The sequence below is a fragment of the Stegostoma tigrinum genome, chromosome 2 (genome assembly GCF_030684315.1).
Source record: "Stegostoma tigrinum isolate sSteTig4 chromosome 2, sSteTig4.hap1, whole genome shotgun sequence".
Classification (NCBI taxonomy): Eukaryota; Metazoa; Chordata; class Chondrichthyes; order Orectolobiformes; family Stegostomatidae; genus Stegostoma; species Stegostoma tigrinum.
Window position 1 is genome coordinate 119,476,017 of NC_081355.1, and position 14,924 is coordinate 119,490,940.

The 14,924-nt window shown below is 43.7% G+C and overlaps 1 protein-coding gene across 1 annotated transcript in view; it reads left to right on the plus strand.

Moving 5' to 3' along the window:
* Positions 1–667: 667 nt before the first annotated feature.
* The window catches only part of msrb2 (methionine sulfoxide reductase B2), a 46,799-nt gene continuing 32,542 nt past the window's right edge, over positions 668–14,924 (plus strand). Inside the window, exons 1-2 of the mRNA XM_048524483.2 lie at positions 668–863; positions 14,409–14,515. Coding sequence (XP_048380440.1) covers positions 743–863; positions 14,409–14,515 — 228 coding nt within the window. The 5' untranslated portion in view covers positions 668–742. The remainder of the gene's footprint in view (positions 864–14,408; positions 14,516–14,924) is intronic.

Genomic DNA, 14,924 nt, shown 5'->3' on the forward strand with positions numbered 1-14,924 from the left:
GCTCTGCACCTTGTTATCTCAGATTGTCTAGCATCACAGTTCCCACTATCTCTGAATCAATAAGAATTATGATGTTTCTTTTCTATTTGCAGTTTGTAAAATGGAGATAATATGAACAATTATTATCTAAGATAACTTATTTTAATTGTAATAGCACTATATATTACTCACAGTATGGAGGGTTCCTATTAGTGATGTTCTATACTCAAATTCCATTTTAAGAAATTGTGTTTTCATGTATTTAACTATTCCAGATCAAAGGGCTTTGGTAAAGCTGAATAAAACTTGAGCAAAATGAATGTAGATGAAACTCGTTTCCTCCAGGCAGCTCGAAATCTACCAACAATTTTCCAGCAAGGGTGAATTGGCTCTCAGAGATAAGACGTATCTTAAGCAAATGCAACTCTTTCGCGGTGCTTGCCTTCATTTTGCCTGAGCAATTGGATGGCAGCGAAAGGGTTCACCAACGCACGTTTAAACGTGCAAACCGAAACAAACCGAATTCTGTTTGTGGCTGACAATCCTTTACAGAAGGAATGGTGCAATATTTTAACACCACTGCTGTCTCCTGGCTGTACGGCCTGCCTGTTATGGGGAGTGTGGAGTAGAGAGGGTTGGGGGGGGCGGTACTACCCTTTGACACGCTGACGAAGCTGACCAAATATGTTACTAACAGCCGACGTCAGCGAGCTGGGTTTGTGAGCCGAGGCGAGGATCCATCGGCTCCGGGGACGGCAGCCCGATGGCGATGGCAGCTGGCTTCGTCGCTCGTCTTCCCAAAGTTTTCTTCTGGGAAAACTTTCCCAAAGCTCTCATCGCATCGAAGAGTCATCAGTGGCCACGACATGTTTATGTATTGACGGGTAGGTGGAGCTGATGTCGGTTTGCTGGGATCTGAATCTGTTCTGAGATTAAAAACATACTGGACTGCAGGTTGGAGTGGAAATTTCCACCCTGTCGTCTGGGGATCCGCTTTTCCAGTTACAAAAGTAAAAACAACTGCTCAGACCTTTGAAGCGAACGCGCTTTAGCATGCTCCTTAGTGTTTTTTTTAATAATTGCACCGGATTTGGTTTGAAACGTGCGATTTTTTAGTCTCTTGAGCTCTTAGCATATCGCGATTCCACTGATTCTGAAACCATAGTGTTGGGACTGTTTTGTTTTAATGCATTTCCTAGTAGTGATTTTAAGCGAGTTTGGGCATCGCTCGTTGGTCGAGGGGTACGATCTTCGCTTAGGGTACTGTACCGTGCGTCTTCCGAGATGTCCTGGGTTCAACTCCTGGTCGAGCCCTGGTTTCTTATTTGGTCAGAACAGTTTGATGGTTGCTTTATAAAAACGGGCAGCACGATGGTTCAGTATTCAGCAGTGCTGCCTCACAGCGCAGGGACCCGGGTTCAGTCCTGTCCTCGGGCAACTGTGCCTACTCCACACAGACATTCTCCCCGCATCGACGTGGGTTTCCTCCGGGTGCTCCGGTTTCCTCCCACATTCCAAAGGTGTGCAGGATAGGTGGATTGGCCATGCTAAATTGCCCATAGTGCTCAGGGACGTTTAAGTTAGGAGGATTAGGCATGGGAAATCAGCGGTAGGACAATGGGTGTGAGTGGGATGCTCTTCGGAGTAGTGGTGTGGACTTGTTGGGCCGAATGGCCTGTTTCCACACTGTAGGAATTCTTTGAACGGTGATGATGAAGACAAGTCGAGTACTGTAAATGAGAGACAATAGGAACTGCAGATGCTGAAGAATCCGAGATAACAAAGTGTGGAGCTGGATGAACACAGCAGGCCAACCAGTATCTTAGGAGCAGGAAAGCTGACGTTTTGGGTCTAGACCCTTCGTCAGAAATGTGGGAGAGGAAGGGGGCTCTGAAATAAATAGGGAGAGAGGGGGAGATAATGGGAACTGCAGATGCTGGAGAATTCACGATCACAAAGTGTGGACCTGGATGCACACAGCAGGCCAAGCAGCATCTGAGGAGCACAAAAGCTGATGTTTCGGGCCTAGACTGTTCATCAGACCCTTCATCCCTTTTCTGATGAAGGGTCTAGGCCCTTTGTTATTTTGTTATCCACACTTTGTTATCTGGGAGAGAAAGGGAGGTGGATCAAAGATGGATAGGGGAGAAGATAGGTGGAGAGCAGACAGACAAGGCAAAGAGACGAGGATGGAGCCAGTAAAGGTGAGTGTAGGTGGGGAGGTAGGGAGCAGATAGGTCTGTCCAGGGAGGACGGACAAGTCAAGGCGGCGGGATGTGGTTAGTAGGTAGGAAATAGGGGTGCAGCTTGAGGTGGGAGGAGGGGATAGGTGAGAGGAAGAACAGGTTAGGGAGGAGGGGACGAGCTGGGCTGGTTTTGGGATGCAGTGGGGGAAGGGGAGATTTTGAAGCTTGTGAAATCCACATTGATAGTACTGGGCTGCAGGGTTCCCAAGTGGAATTTGAATTGCTGTTCCTGCAACCTTCTGGTAGCCTCGTTGTGGCACTGCAGGAGGCCCATGTCATCTAAGGAATGGGACGGGGAGTTGAAATGCTTCATGTCTGGGAGGTGCAGTTGTTTATTGCGAACCGAGCGGAGGTGTTCTGCAAAGCGGTACCCAAGCCTCCGCTTGGTTTCCCCAATGTAGAGGAAGCCACACCGGGTACAGTGGATACAGGATGTGCAGGTGAACATTTGCTTAATGTGGAAAGTCTTCTTGGGGTCTGGGAGGGCGGTGGGGGAGGAGATGCGTTGGCAGGTGTAGCACTTCCTGCAGTTGCAGGGAAAAGTGCCGGGTGCGGTGGAGCTGGAGGGGAGTGTGGAGCGGACAAGGGAGTCACGGAGAGAGTGGTCCTTCCGGAAGGCAGACAAGGGTGGGGAGGGAAAAATGCCTTTGGTGGTGGGGTAGGATTGCAGATGGTGGAAGTGTCGGAGGATGATGCGTTGGATCCGGAGGTTGGTGTGGTGGTATGTGAGGATGAGGGGGTTTATTTTGGTTGTTATTGTGGGAACGGGGTGTGAGGGATGAGTTGCGGGAAATGCAGGAGACACGGTCGAGGGCACTCTCGACCATTGATGGCGGGGAGGCTGCGGTCCTTGAAAAACGAGAACATCTGGGATGTACAGGAGTGGAATGCCTCATCCTGGGAGCAGATGTGGCAGAGACGAAGGAATTGGGAATAGGGGATGGCATTTTTGCAGGAAGGTGGGTGGGAGGAGGTGTTTTCCAGGTAGCTATGGGAGTCAGTGGGCTTGAAATGGATATCAGTTTCTAGGTGGTTACCTGAGATGGAAACAGAGAGGTCTAGGAAGGAGAGAGAGGTATCAGAGATGGTCCAGGTGAACTTGAGGTTGGGGTGAAAGATGTTGATGAAGTGGATGAACTGTTCGAGCTCCTGATGGGAGCACGAGGTGGCGCTGATACAGTCGTCAATGTAACGGAGGAAGAGGTGGGGTTTGGGTCCAATGTAAGTGCGGAAGAGGGATTGTTCCATGTAACCTACAAAGAGACAGGCATAGTTTGGGCCCATGCGGGTGCCCATGGCCATCCCCTTTGTCAGTAGGATGTGGGAGGAATTGAAAGAGAAGTTGTTGAGGGTGAGGACGAGATCAGCTGAGTGGATGAGGGTGTCATTGGAGGGGGACTGGTCAGGCCTGCGAGACAGGAAGAAGTGGAGTGCCTTTAGGCCATCTGCATGGGGAATGCAGGTGTATAGGGACTGGAGATCCATTGTAAAAAATGAGTTGTTGGGGTCCAGGGAATTGGAAGTTCTGGAGGAGGTGAAGGCTGTGGGTGGTGTTACAGATGTAGGTAGGGAGTTCCTGGACCAAGGGTGAGAAAATGGAGTCGAGATAGGTGGAGATAAGTTTGGTGGGGCAGGAACAGGCGGGGATAATACGTCGACCAGAGCAGTCAGATTTGTGAATTTTGGGAAGGAGATAGAAGCAGGCCGTGCGGGGTTGGGGAATGATGTGGTTGGAGGGTCACCTGAGGTAATGAGGTTGTGGATGGTTTGGTGCTCGGGGGTGGGGTCATGATCCAGGGGGCAGTAGGAGGAGATGTCAGAGAGTTGGCATCTGGCCGCAGCAATGTAGAGGTCAGTGCGCCATACAGCTTCCCCCTGCAGTGGTCAAGAACGCCCTCGACCGTGCCTCCCACATTTCCTGCAACTCATCCCTCCACCCCGTTCCCCCAATAACAACCAAATAAGAATCCCCATCGTTCTCATGTACCACCCCACCACCTCCGGATCCAACGCATCATCCTCCGACACTTCCGCCATCTGCAATCCAACCCCACCACCAAAGACATGTTTCCCTCCCCACCATTGTCTGCATTCTGGAGGGACCACTCTCTCCGTGACTCCCTTGTCCGCTCCACACTCCCCTGCAACCCCACCACACCTGGCATCTTCCCCTGCAACTGCAGGAAGTGCTACACTTGCCCCCACACCTCCCCCCACCTCCCCATCCCAGGCCCCGAGAAGAATTTCCACATCAAGCAGGTGTTCACCTGCACATCTGCCAATGTGGTATACTGCATCCACTGTACCCGGTGTGGCTTCCTGTACATTAGGGAAACCAAGCGGAGGCTTGGGGACCGCTTTGCAGAACACCTCCACTCGGTTCGCAATAAACAACTGCACCTCGCAGTCACAAACCATTTCAACTCCCCCTCCCATTCCTTAGACGACATGTCCATCCTGGGCCTCCTGCAGTGCCACAACGATGCCAACCGAAGGTTGCAGGAACAGCAATTCAAATTCCGCTTGGGAACCCTGCAGCCCAATGGTATCAACGTGGATTTCACAAGCTTCAAAATCTCCTCTCCCCCCACGGCATCCCAAAACCAGCCCAGCTCGTCCCTGCCTCCCTGTTTTACCTCTCACCTATCCCCTCCTCCCACCTCAAGCCCCCCACCAACTCCTACCTACTAACCTCACCCTGCCCCCTTGACCTGTCCAGAATCCCTGGACTGACCTATCCCCTCTCTAACTCCCCACCTACACTCACCTTAACTTGCTCCATCCCCGCCTCTTTGACCTGTCTGTCTCCTCTCCAACTATCTTCTCTTCTATCCATCTTCTATCCCCCTCCCCCTCTCTCCCTATTTATTTCAGAACTCTCTACCCCTCCCCCATTTCTCATGAAGGGTCTAGGCCCAAAATGTCAGCTTTTCTGCTCCTAAGATGCCTCTTGGCCTGCTGTGTTCATCCAGCTCTGCACCTTGTTATGTCATGTATTGTAAATGATTTTTTTTCTGTCAGCTCGGAGTGAGTGGTCAGAGATGGCACGGGACCAACTCAAGAGTCGTGTCACAGGGTTTCTTTTTGTATATTCTGTGCTCGTCTGAGCCAACATCAGCAAAACAAAACACATGTAGTTGGTTTGTTCCATTTCCCAGTCAGTCCGATCTCTCTCTCTGGTGCTGTGTGGGCAGGAATGTAAACATAGGGAGGAGGGGGTACCTGCAGTCCGTTGTGCGTTTTGACTGGAAGTCAAAACTTCCCGTTCCACTAGCGTTGTGGAAACTGAAGCTTTTAATTGTTGCCAGATATGATGCCATGGACAATAGCTTCCCTCCATTGCATAGACGATACAAAGGCCATCCTTGGCCCTCAGCCTGAGGAAGCATTCTCAACCCACAATCGGAAAGCTGTGGGTTCAACATCCAAGTGGAGTACATGGTATAGGCTTGCAAGGGAATGCTGCTTTGTCCACCCGGCTGTCTTCCAGCTATTTCATCAAAACCATGCTTGTCCTCTAAGGTAGATGTAAAAGATCCCATGGCACTGTTTGAAATAAAAAGTCGGGAGTTTTCCCGGCGTCGTTTAGCTGCGATCAAACAAGGTGTTTTGCGAACAAAAACAAAGTTGCTGGAATAGCTCAGCAGGTCTGGCAGCATCTGTGAAGGAAAAAAAAGAGTTAACGTTTTGGGTCGGTGACCCTTCCTCAGTTCTGTCCCGAAACGTTAACTGTTTTTTCCTTTACGGATGCTGCCAGACCTACTGAGCTAATCCAGCAACTTTGGTTTTGTTCTTGATTTACAGCATCCGCAGTTCTTTAGGTTTCTGTTAAGGTCTTTTGTGAAGATTGCCTGGACCACCTTTTCATATATTGTAGCAGTTCATATTTCCCAAAATTACACATTGGCTTTGGAATGCCATTAAACATCTCTAGTTTGTGAAATAGTGTGTGTATACAAACCCAGTCCTTTCTTTCTCTGTATTTCATGTACAAAAATACATTCTTTCTTTCTGCCTTAAGTTGATTTATCTGCTACTTTATATTGTCTGGAATGCATCGCTTTCTAGCCTGTACTATGTGCCTTTGTTCTCTGGGTTAGACTTTAAGGCCACAGCTTTCTGATTTAGGGATGATGCTGCCAGAATGTGCCAGGTCTGGAGAAAATTCTGCCCTTGAGGTTGGAGAGCATGATTAAGTTTACCAATGTTCTGCAGACACTAAAATCATAAATAAATAAGATGTAGAAATGTTCAGAAATATCTTCACTGCCTTTTAAATTAGTTTGATGTTCATTCTGAGAAGTGGACTTATGGATTTCTACATGTCCATTCATCCTTGACAGGACTGGTAGGTAAGTTGTCAAGAAGGTGCCTGTGACATTTGCCATTATTAGACAAGGTATTGAATACAAAAACAAGGAGATTATGATGGAGTTGTTTATAATATTAGTTAGGCGACAGCTGGAGTACTGGGTGCAGCTCTGGTCACCTCTATAGGAAGGATGTGATTGCAGTAGAGAGTGTGCACAAGAAATTCACCAGAATGTCAAACTAAAATAGAAATTGCTGGAGAAGCTCAGCAGGTCTTACAGCATCTGAGGAGAAAGCAGAGTTAACGCTTTGAGTCTGGCATCACTTCAGCAGAACTCATCAAGGCATTACCTGGGAGATTCAGACATGAAGAGAGACTCGATAGGGTAGAGTTATTTTTCTTAGAGCAGAGGAGCAGAGGGGGGGATCTGATTGGCATGTACAAGGTTCTGACGGGCAAAGGCAGAATTGATAGGGGGAAACAATTCCGTTTAGAAGAGGGGGCACAGTTTTAAGGGAAAGAGCAGGACATTGGAGCAGTAGAAAGACAGCAGGTCAGGCAGCATGAGAGGAGCAGGAAGGTCAATGTTTCAGGTTTACATCCTTCATCAAGACTCATCAGTTTTGATGATGGTTGTAAACCCAAAACATCAACTTTCCTGCTCCTCTCATGCTGCCTGACCTGCTGTCTTTCTCCAGCTCCACACTGTATTGACTTAGATTTTTTAAATAAAACTTTCATGGGTTTGGGTGTCCCTGGTTGGGTCAGTGTTTATTTTCTATCCTAAATTCCTCTTGAGAAGATGCTGGGGAGCTGTCTTCATGAACAGCTGTAGTCTTTTTAGTGTAGATACACCCATAATGCCGTTAGGGTGTGAGTTGCATGATTTTAACCCCAAAGAATGATGATACATTTCCAAGTCAGGATGATTAATGACTTGAAGGGGAACTCAAATGAGATGGTGTTCCTGCATTTCTGCTGCCCTCGTTCATCTAGATCATTGTGAGTTTGAAAGGTACTATCAAGTTAGGAAAGAAATTGCAGGGCTCCTACACAAAATATTAGTATCACATATAGTCACAAAGGTGCTGGAGGACTGGAGGGTGCCTTGTGTTGTGCCTTTATTTAAGAAAGGCTATAAAGAGAAGCCTGTGAACTATAGACTTGCGATTCTGACATTGGTGGGTTTAAGTTGTTGGAGGTGATTCTGAAAGATAGGATGTACACATGCATAGGTTCAAGATGATAGGGGAAAGATTTAAAAGGGACCGGAGGGGCAACTTTTTCACACAGATGGTGGTGAGTGTGTGCAATGGAGGCTGGTATAGTTACCACATTTAAAAGGTGTCTGCATGGTATTATGAAGTTGTGTAGAGTAATCATGAATTGGAGGGCAGGAAGCTAGAATTTGTTTGTAAAAAGAATTGTAAGGGAGAAGCGTGCATGGGTTCTTTAAGAGGTAAAATGCTTTTCCATGCCTAGAGATTTACACAGAAAAAAAATGTCTGTATGTAAGATGGATAGCCAGTTCTGAAATTGAAACATGTATTAATTGGATTTGTGGTTGGAAACCTTAGGCTTGCTTTGATGTTTTGGCTGGAATCAGCCAATTAATTTAAACTAAACACTTAGCGATTGAAAGCCAATTGAATTTAAATCTGATGGTTTTGACAACCTCAGATTAAAGCTGTTGTAAGAAAATTGATGTGTCATCCCAGGTATATAAGGAGAGGGTTTTTGAAAATCAGTGTCAGAGTGAACCACCATCCAAGAAATAAGTATCTAGCTCTTACAAGAAATTGCTAAACTCTCCAAGAAAGCACTATTTATCCATAAAAGTTACCCTGGCACTTCTAGCTAAGAGTCCTCACAGAAGACTTCACAGAGATGACATCCCTGACAGCCAGAGCAACAGAAGAAAGGCATATGTGATTGGAAACAGCAGAAGAAAGGCACATAGACTTTGAGAGACTAAGTTTTAATTTATTTTCTTATTACTTGACTTCATAGAAGTGTGACTTGTGTTTATTGGAACAGCATACCAGTAAAGTTTAATTCAGTTAGGGAATAGTTAGTAGTTAAGGGGAAATTGTTCAGTTTGTTAGTAATTCTGTAAATTTGTTCACTGTTAGGGTTAAATAAATAAATTGTAACTTGTTACTCATAGAGTGAATATCAGAGATTTTCTTTCATTTACCTCCCATTCTTTGTAACAATGGGTATATGAATAGGAAGGGTTTAAAGGGATGTGGTCCAAAAGCTGGCAAATGGGAATAGATTTATTTAGGATACTAAATGGATGTGTTGGACCAAAGGGTCTGCTTCGTGCTATATATCTCTATGACTCCATGACTGCTTCAAATCTAAGGAGTTGCGAATGGTACTAAACATTGTGCAGCCATCAGTGAACTTCTCCAGTTCTGACCATATGCTGAATGGAAGGTCTTTGATGAAGTTGCTGAAAGTGGGTGGGAAGAGGACCTCTTGCAAAGATAACATGGAACTGAGATGACTGACTTCCAGCAACCACAGCCATCTTAGAATGGAATCCTTACAGTGCAGAAAGAGGCCAGTCTGTCCATTGAGTCTGCACCAAAAAACATCCCACACAGACCCAGCCACCCACCCTATCCCCATAACCCTGCCTTTGCCCTGACTACTCACCTAACATGTACTCCACAGGACAATTTAGCCTGGCCAATCTGCCTAACCTGCATATCTTTGGACCATGAGAGGAAACTGGAGCTTCATGCAGACATGGGGAAAACGTGCAAATTCTACACAGTCATCCAAGGCTGGAATCAAACTCATGTCCATGGCATTGGAAGGCAGCATCTAAGCACTTAGAGAGATCTCCCCTGCCTGATTCCCATTGAATCTAAATCCTTAATATTATTCTAAGTCTAATGTGGTCTTAGTCTTCAAATGCTGTCACTCTCACATTGCCTCTCGAGTTCAGCTTAGAAGACTGGAAGAACAGATTAGAGGAAGGGATAGAATCAGAGGGATGCAGATGTAAGGAAGACTCCAGAGGGAAGTTGGGACCTGTTTGTTGTTGGTGCTTGTGTTGTAAGAAAGAGAAAAGGTATCTTGTTAAGGCACTGAATGAGATCAAGAATGAAATGGAACTGAGACTGGCACAGCTTTGCAGTGGTGTGAGGAGATGCTGGTGGAGAGAAAGAATGTGGGAATGTGCATGTAGTGACACAGGCACTGAGTGTCCATCTTAGGATGTAGCAAGAATGCTGAGGAACATTGAATGCCTCAGAGATACCTGTGATCCTGGGTGAATTCAAAATGTGAAGGATGGAACATAGTTAGAATCTGTGTATGGTAAGTCAGAGCGGGAGACAGTCACTGAGAAAGGAGTTGTGCTTGTGAAAGCAAGTCTTAATAAGCATCTTTTCAAATGTGCTGTCCCATGTTTGAATAGATGCATTCACTCCAATTTTAGCTAAAACCTATGGCTAAATCCTCACCAGATACTTGATGTTTTCATGTTAGCTAATGGATGCATCAAAAATCTAATAAATGTGAATCTCTACTTCTGCATTGCACTTTCTGACCAAACACTGCAGAAAGAGAATATAATCATTGAGGTTGCAGATGGAGAGCCATTATTAAGATTAATAACACGTTTTTTATCATTGTTGAAATGTCTGCATTTATAAAACATTTCATTTTAATATATTGCATATGAATCTTGTAGCCAAAGCAGTTTAGTTTCCAGATCTTGGGAAGCCACTGCAGAGTCTTAACTTCCAGGTCTCCACAGGTGACTTAAGAACAGTATTCAAAATACACTAGGGTGGTGGAAGAATCCATCATCAAAAGTCTCCCAAAAGTCTGAAAATTTAATGATAAGGTGATCAATATGTACTAGCAGGAGGGTACAGAAACGGGAGTTGCTGGAAAAACTCAGCAGGTCTGGCAGCATGTATGAAGAAAAAATCAGAGTTAACGTTTCAAGTTCGGGACCCTTCCTAAGTACTGTTCTGACGAACGGTCATTGGACCCGAAACATTAAGTCTAATTTCTCTCCACACATGCTGCCAGACATGCTGAGTATTTCCAGCAATTTCTGCTTTTGATCTCAAGTAGCTGATTGAAAAGGGAAAACACAGCAAATGAAAATAAATTAGCCAGAAATACGAAAATAGAATGTAAAATGTGTATCAAAACAAGAGCAGCTAAAGTAATTGGTGCCTTCTTAGAGACACAAGCAAGATAAATGATCATCAAAAATGAGGAAATGGCAGATATATTGGACAAATATTTTGTGTCTTCATAGTAAATTACATGGCAGAAGTAAAGGATTAGCAAAGGGTCAAGAAAAAAAAATGAGGGACTTAATAATATGAATGTCTGAAAAAATAGTTGATGAAGATTTTTGACCTGTATTCATCAATTGCAAGAAATACCACCCTAAAGGAAAAACAACATTCTTATGGAATAGGCCACAGGAAAAAGGAACAGAAGTAGGCCATTTGTCCCCTTCAGCCTGCTCCTCCATTCAGTTGGGTCATAGCTAATCTGACATCCGTCACATCCATTTTCCTGCTGTTTCTCCATATTCTTTGACTGCTCTACTGATCAAGAGTCTGTCTATCTCAGGAAGGCTGATGGAATAATGGCCGTTATTTCAAGGGGGTTGGAATATAAGAGTAGGCAAGTCTTACTGCAACTGTCCAAGGTGCTAATGAGAGCACATCTGGAGTGCTGTGAGCAGTCCTTAAATATACACAAGGACTCTCTCCCCACAGCTCCCTGTGGCTAGGAGTACCAAAGTCTCTCAACCTTCAGAGAGAAGAATTCCACCTCATCTCAGTCTTATATTTGTGGCTCATAACTCTGAGCCTATGTCCTCCGGTCTTAGATTCTGCCATGAAGAGAAATATCCTGTGAGCATTTACCATGCCAATCCCCTTAAAAATCCTGTATGTTTCAATGTTATCACGTCTCATTCTTCTAAATTCCATAGATCCCAATCTGATTGACTTTGCTCATGAGACAGTCATTCCATTACAAGGATCATCTAATGTCTCCAGTGACATATCTGTTCTTAAATAAGGGCACCAAACCTGCTCATAGTACTCAGTGGTCTCACCAGCACCTTGTACAATTGCAGTAAGATTTGCCTACTCTTATACTCCAGCCACCTTGAAATAAGGGCCAATATTCTATTAGCCTTCCTGATTGCCTGCATGTACCTATTTGCTAGCTTTCTGTGTTTCATGCACAAGTATCCCCAAGTCCCTTTGTGTTGCAGCTTTCTGCAGTTTTTCTCCATTTAGATCATACTCTGTTCTATTGTTTTCCATGTCAAAATTAACAGCTTCTCATTTCCCTACATTGTACTTCATTTACTAACTTTTTGTCCGCCTGTTTAACCTATGAATATCTCTCTTTAAACTATTTGTACTCCCCTCTCAACTCACTGTTCCACCTGTTTTTGTTTTGAATGAAAGAAGAGTGCTGATTGATTGGCAAATGGATTCTGATTGGTAGAGGCTAAAATCTACCTAATGCCCACGACTGGATGGTCTATATCCTAGAATTCCAGAAGAAGTACTGCAGAGAATAGAAGGCGCAATGGTTATGATTTCCCAAAAATCCCAAGATTCTACAGTAGTTCCTGCAGACTGAAACTATGCAAATACACTATTTAAGAAAGGAGGGAGAAGATAGGGAACTAGCCTGACATTTGTTGTCAAGTAAATGCTTGAATCTTTCATTAAGGAATTCTCAATAGTACACATAGAAAATCCTAGTGTGAATAGCAAAAGTTAACATGGTCTTACAAAAACACAAATTGCATTTGACAAATTATCAAGACTTTTGAGATTGTAACCAGTAAAATAGATTAAGGAGAACCAGTAGATGATTCAGTTTTCAAAATGTATTTTATAAGGTGTCACTCAAAAAGAATAATACATAAGACAAAGGCTTGTTGAATTTGGGTTATTGTTTTAGTATGGATAGAGAATTACTTAATGAACAGGAAGCAAAATTTGGGGGGATAAGATGTTTTGAAGTTAGTAGGTGTAACTGATGGAGTGCCAAGGCTTAGCTATCTGCAACCTATATTACTGATTTCGACAAGGATACCAAGAGTAATGTTTCTAAGATTGATAATGATACAAAGCTAGATAGAAATTTTCACATTGAGGAGGTTAGATAGAGCTGGAAACATAAAAAATTATGACATAGGTACAGCAAGCAATTGGAATGTGGATGTAATAAATCAAAGACACAAATAAAAATTGCTGGAATGGCTCAGCAGGTCTGGCAGCATCGAGGGAGTGAAATTAGAGTTAACGTTTCAGGTTGAGTTCTGCGGAAGGGTCATTCATCCTAAAACGTTAACTCTGATTTCTCTCCACAGATGCCAGACTTGCTGAGCTTTTCCAGTAATTTCTATTTGTGTCCTAGAAAGAAAAATGTTATTTTAGCCTTTATTACAAAAGGACTACAAGAATAAGGAAGTCTTGCTACAAATGTACAATTGGAATTGAGTGTCTTTAAGGAGGAATATAGTTGCATTGGAGGTGGGATGGTAAGGGATTATTAGATTGTGTTCCTAGGATGAAAGCATTGTCCAATGGCGAGGGACTAAGTAAATTGGAATCTTTACTCACTGGAGATTAGAAGAATAAGAAATCTTATTTAACATACAAAATTCTGAAGGGACTTTGATAGAGCAAACTGAGTGGTTGCTTTCCATGGCTGGGGAATCTAGAACATGTAACATAGCTGCAGGATATAGGGACAGCTATTTAGGATTGAGATGAGCAAAGCAAGTCTTCATTCAAAGAATTGTGAATCTTTGGAACTGTTGTATATATTTAAGTTGAGCAAGATAAATTCTTGGACTGTAAGGAGCTTAAGGGATATGGAGAGTAGATGGCAAAGTTGAGTTGAGACCTAGGATCGATCATGACCATATTAAAGGCACAGCTATTAGAGGCAAGATCACATTCCTTAAAAGAGTGACCAATTATCCTGTATTTTGAGGGTATGACCCTTTATTTTGACAGTTTGACCCATTTCCTTCAGGGCATGCCTTTTGTCCTGCATTTCTACAATAGCATGTGGTACACGGATCCTGGGAGTATCCAGGATGTGTCTGAGTGACTTGAATAGAACCACAATGGAGTGAGTTGGTGAACAGAGAATTTATAATATTGTAACTCAATAGGGCAAATTATGTTTTGATTAATTCTAAAAAAAACTAAACCTCCATCCATGCTATTGTGGCCTCAGGACCCTTCACCCTCCCAACCTTTCTTATGTTGAAACTGCTATGAATCCAGCTGAAGGTAATACTGGACAAATCAAATCCCAGAATGAAACCATTCTTGAGAGGTGTTTGCTTTGTTTTCTGCTTGTTTTTTTAATCCTTAGTGTTGTTTTTGTTTGTCAGCCACATATTATAAAATTATGACTCACATTGTTTTAAGTACAGAGTGATCTCACTTTTGCTGACAGTAATGTTTCACTAGCCTAATGAAACTGTATAATCACTGCAGGTTTTATTTTATGAGTATTCACTAGTTTGGTTATGTTTCCATCTCCATCAGTCTATACTGCAATGCTCCCTGCTTGGTAATAGTAGGAGATAGCCATGAATCGTGAAGTTTCAAATTGAAGTGCTGGAACACCACGTTAGAAAAGCGTTCTCTGATCGTAGAATGCTTGAGCAACACAGGAGAAGCTGTGGTCTGTGATGTTATTGCCAACTGTCTACAAGGGCTACTTGGCTTCTTCCATCCCCCACCTTCTTCCTGTAGGCCTGTAAATGTTTTCCAGTACACTAATCACATATCTTAAGGCTGGTTTGGAGCATTTAATTTACTTTTATTTTTGTGCAGGTTTGAGATCACTGACCCGATATGATGAAACAACTGTAAATATTGACTGGCAGAAAAAACTAACTCCTGAGCAATATTATGTAACTCGAGAAAAGGGAACAGAACTGGTGAGTGATTTGTTTTTGAACTCTGAATCTGAAACATCTGCACCAGCCTTTACTGTGACCTCTGTGAGGCCATGATTAAAACCATTTTACACATTTCTTCCCATGAATTAGATAAAGGACATTTGTGTTATAGACTGATATGTTCATATTTCAGTCACTCATTGTCAGTATCAGCCACTCCCAGGCAATTTACAGTTCAGCATAGCTTAAAGTGCTGTCTTTTTTAGCCAACAATATTCATCTGCACAAGTTCAGAAGGTGTGACACTCTGTTCTTTGGCTACTTGAGACCTTTTGAAGCTTAATTGCCAGTGGGAAATTGAGGACTGTTTTAAACTGTAGAAACGGGAACACAATAGCCTAAACCAAATTTTGACATCATTAGGACGAGTCATACCATTCTAGCAGAG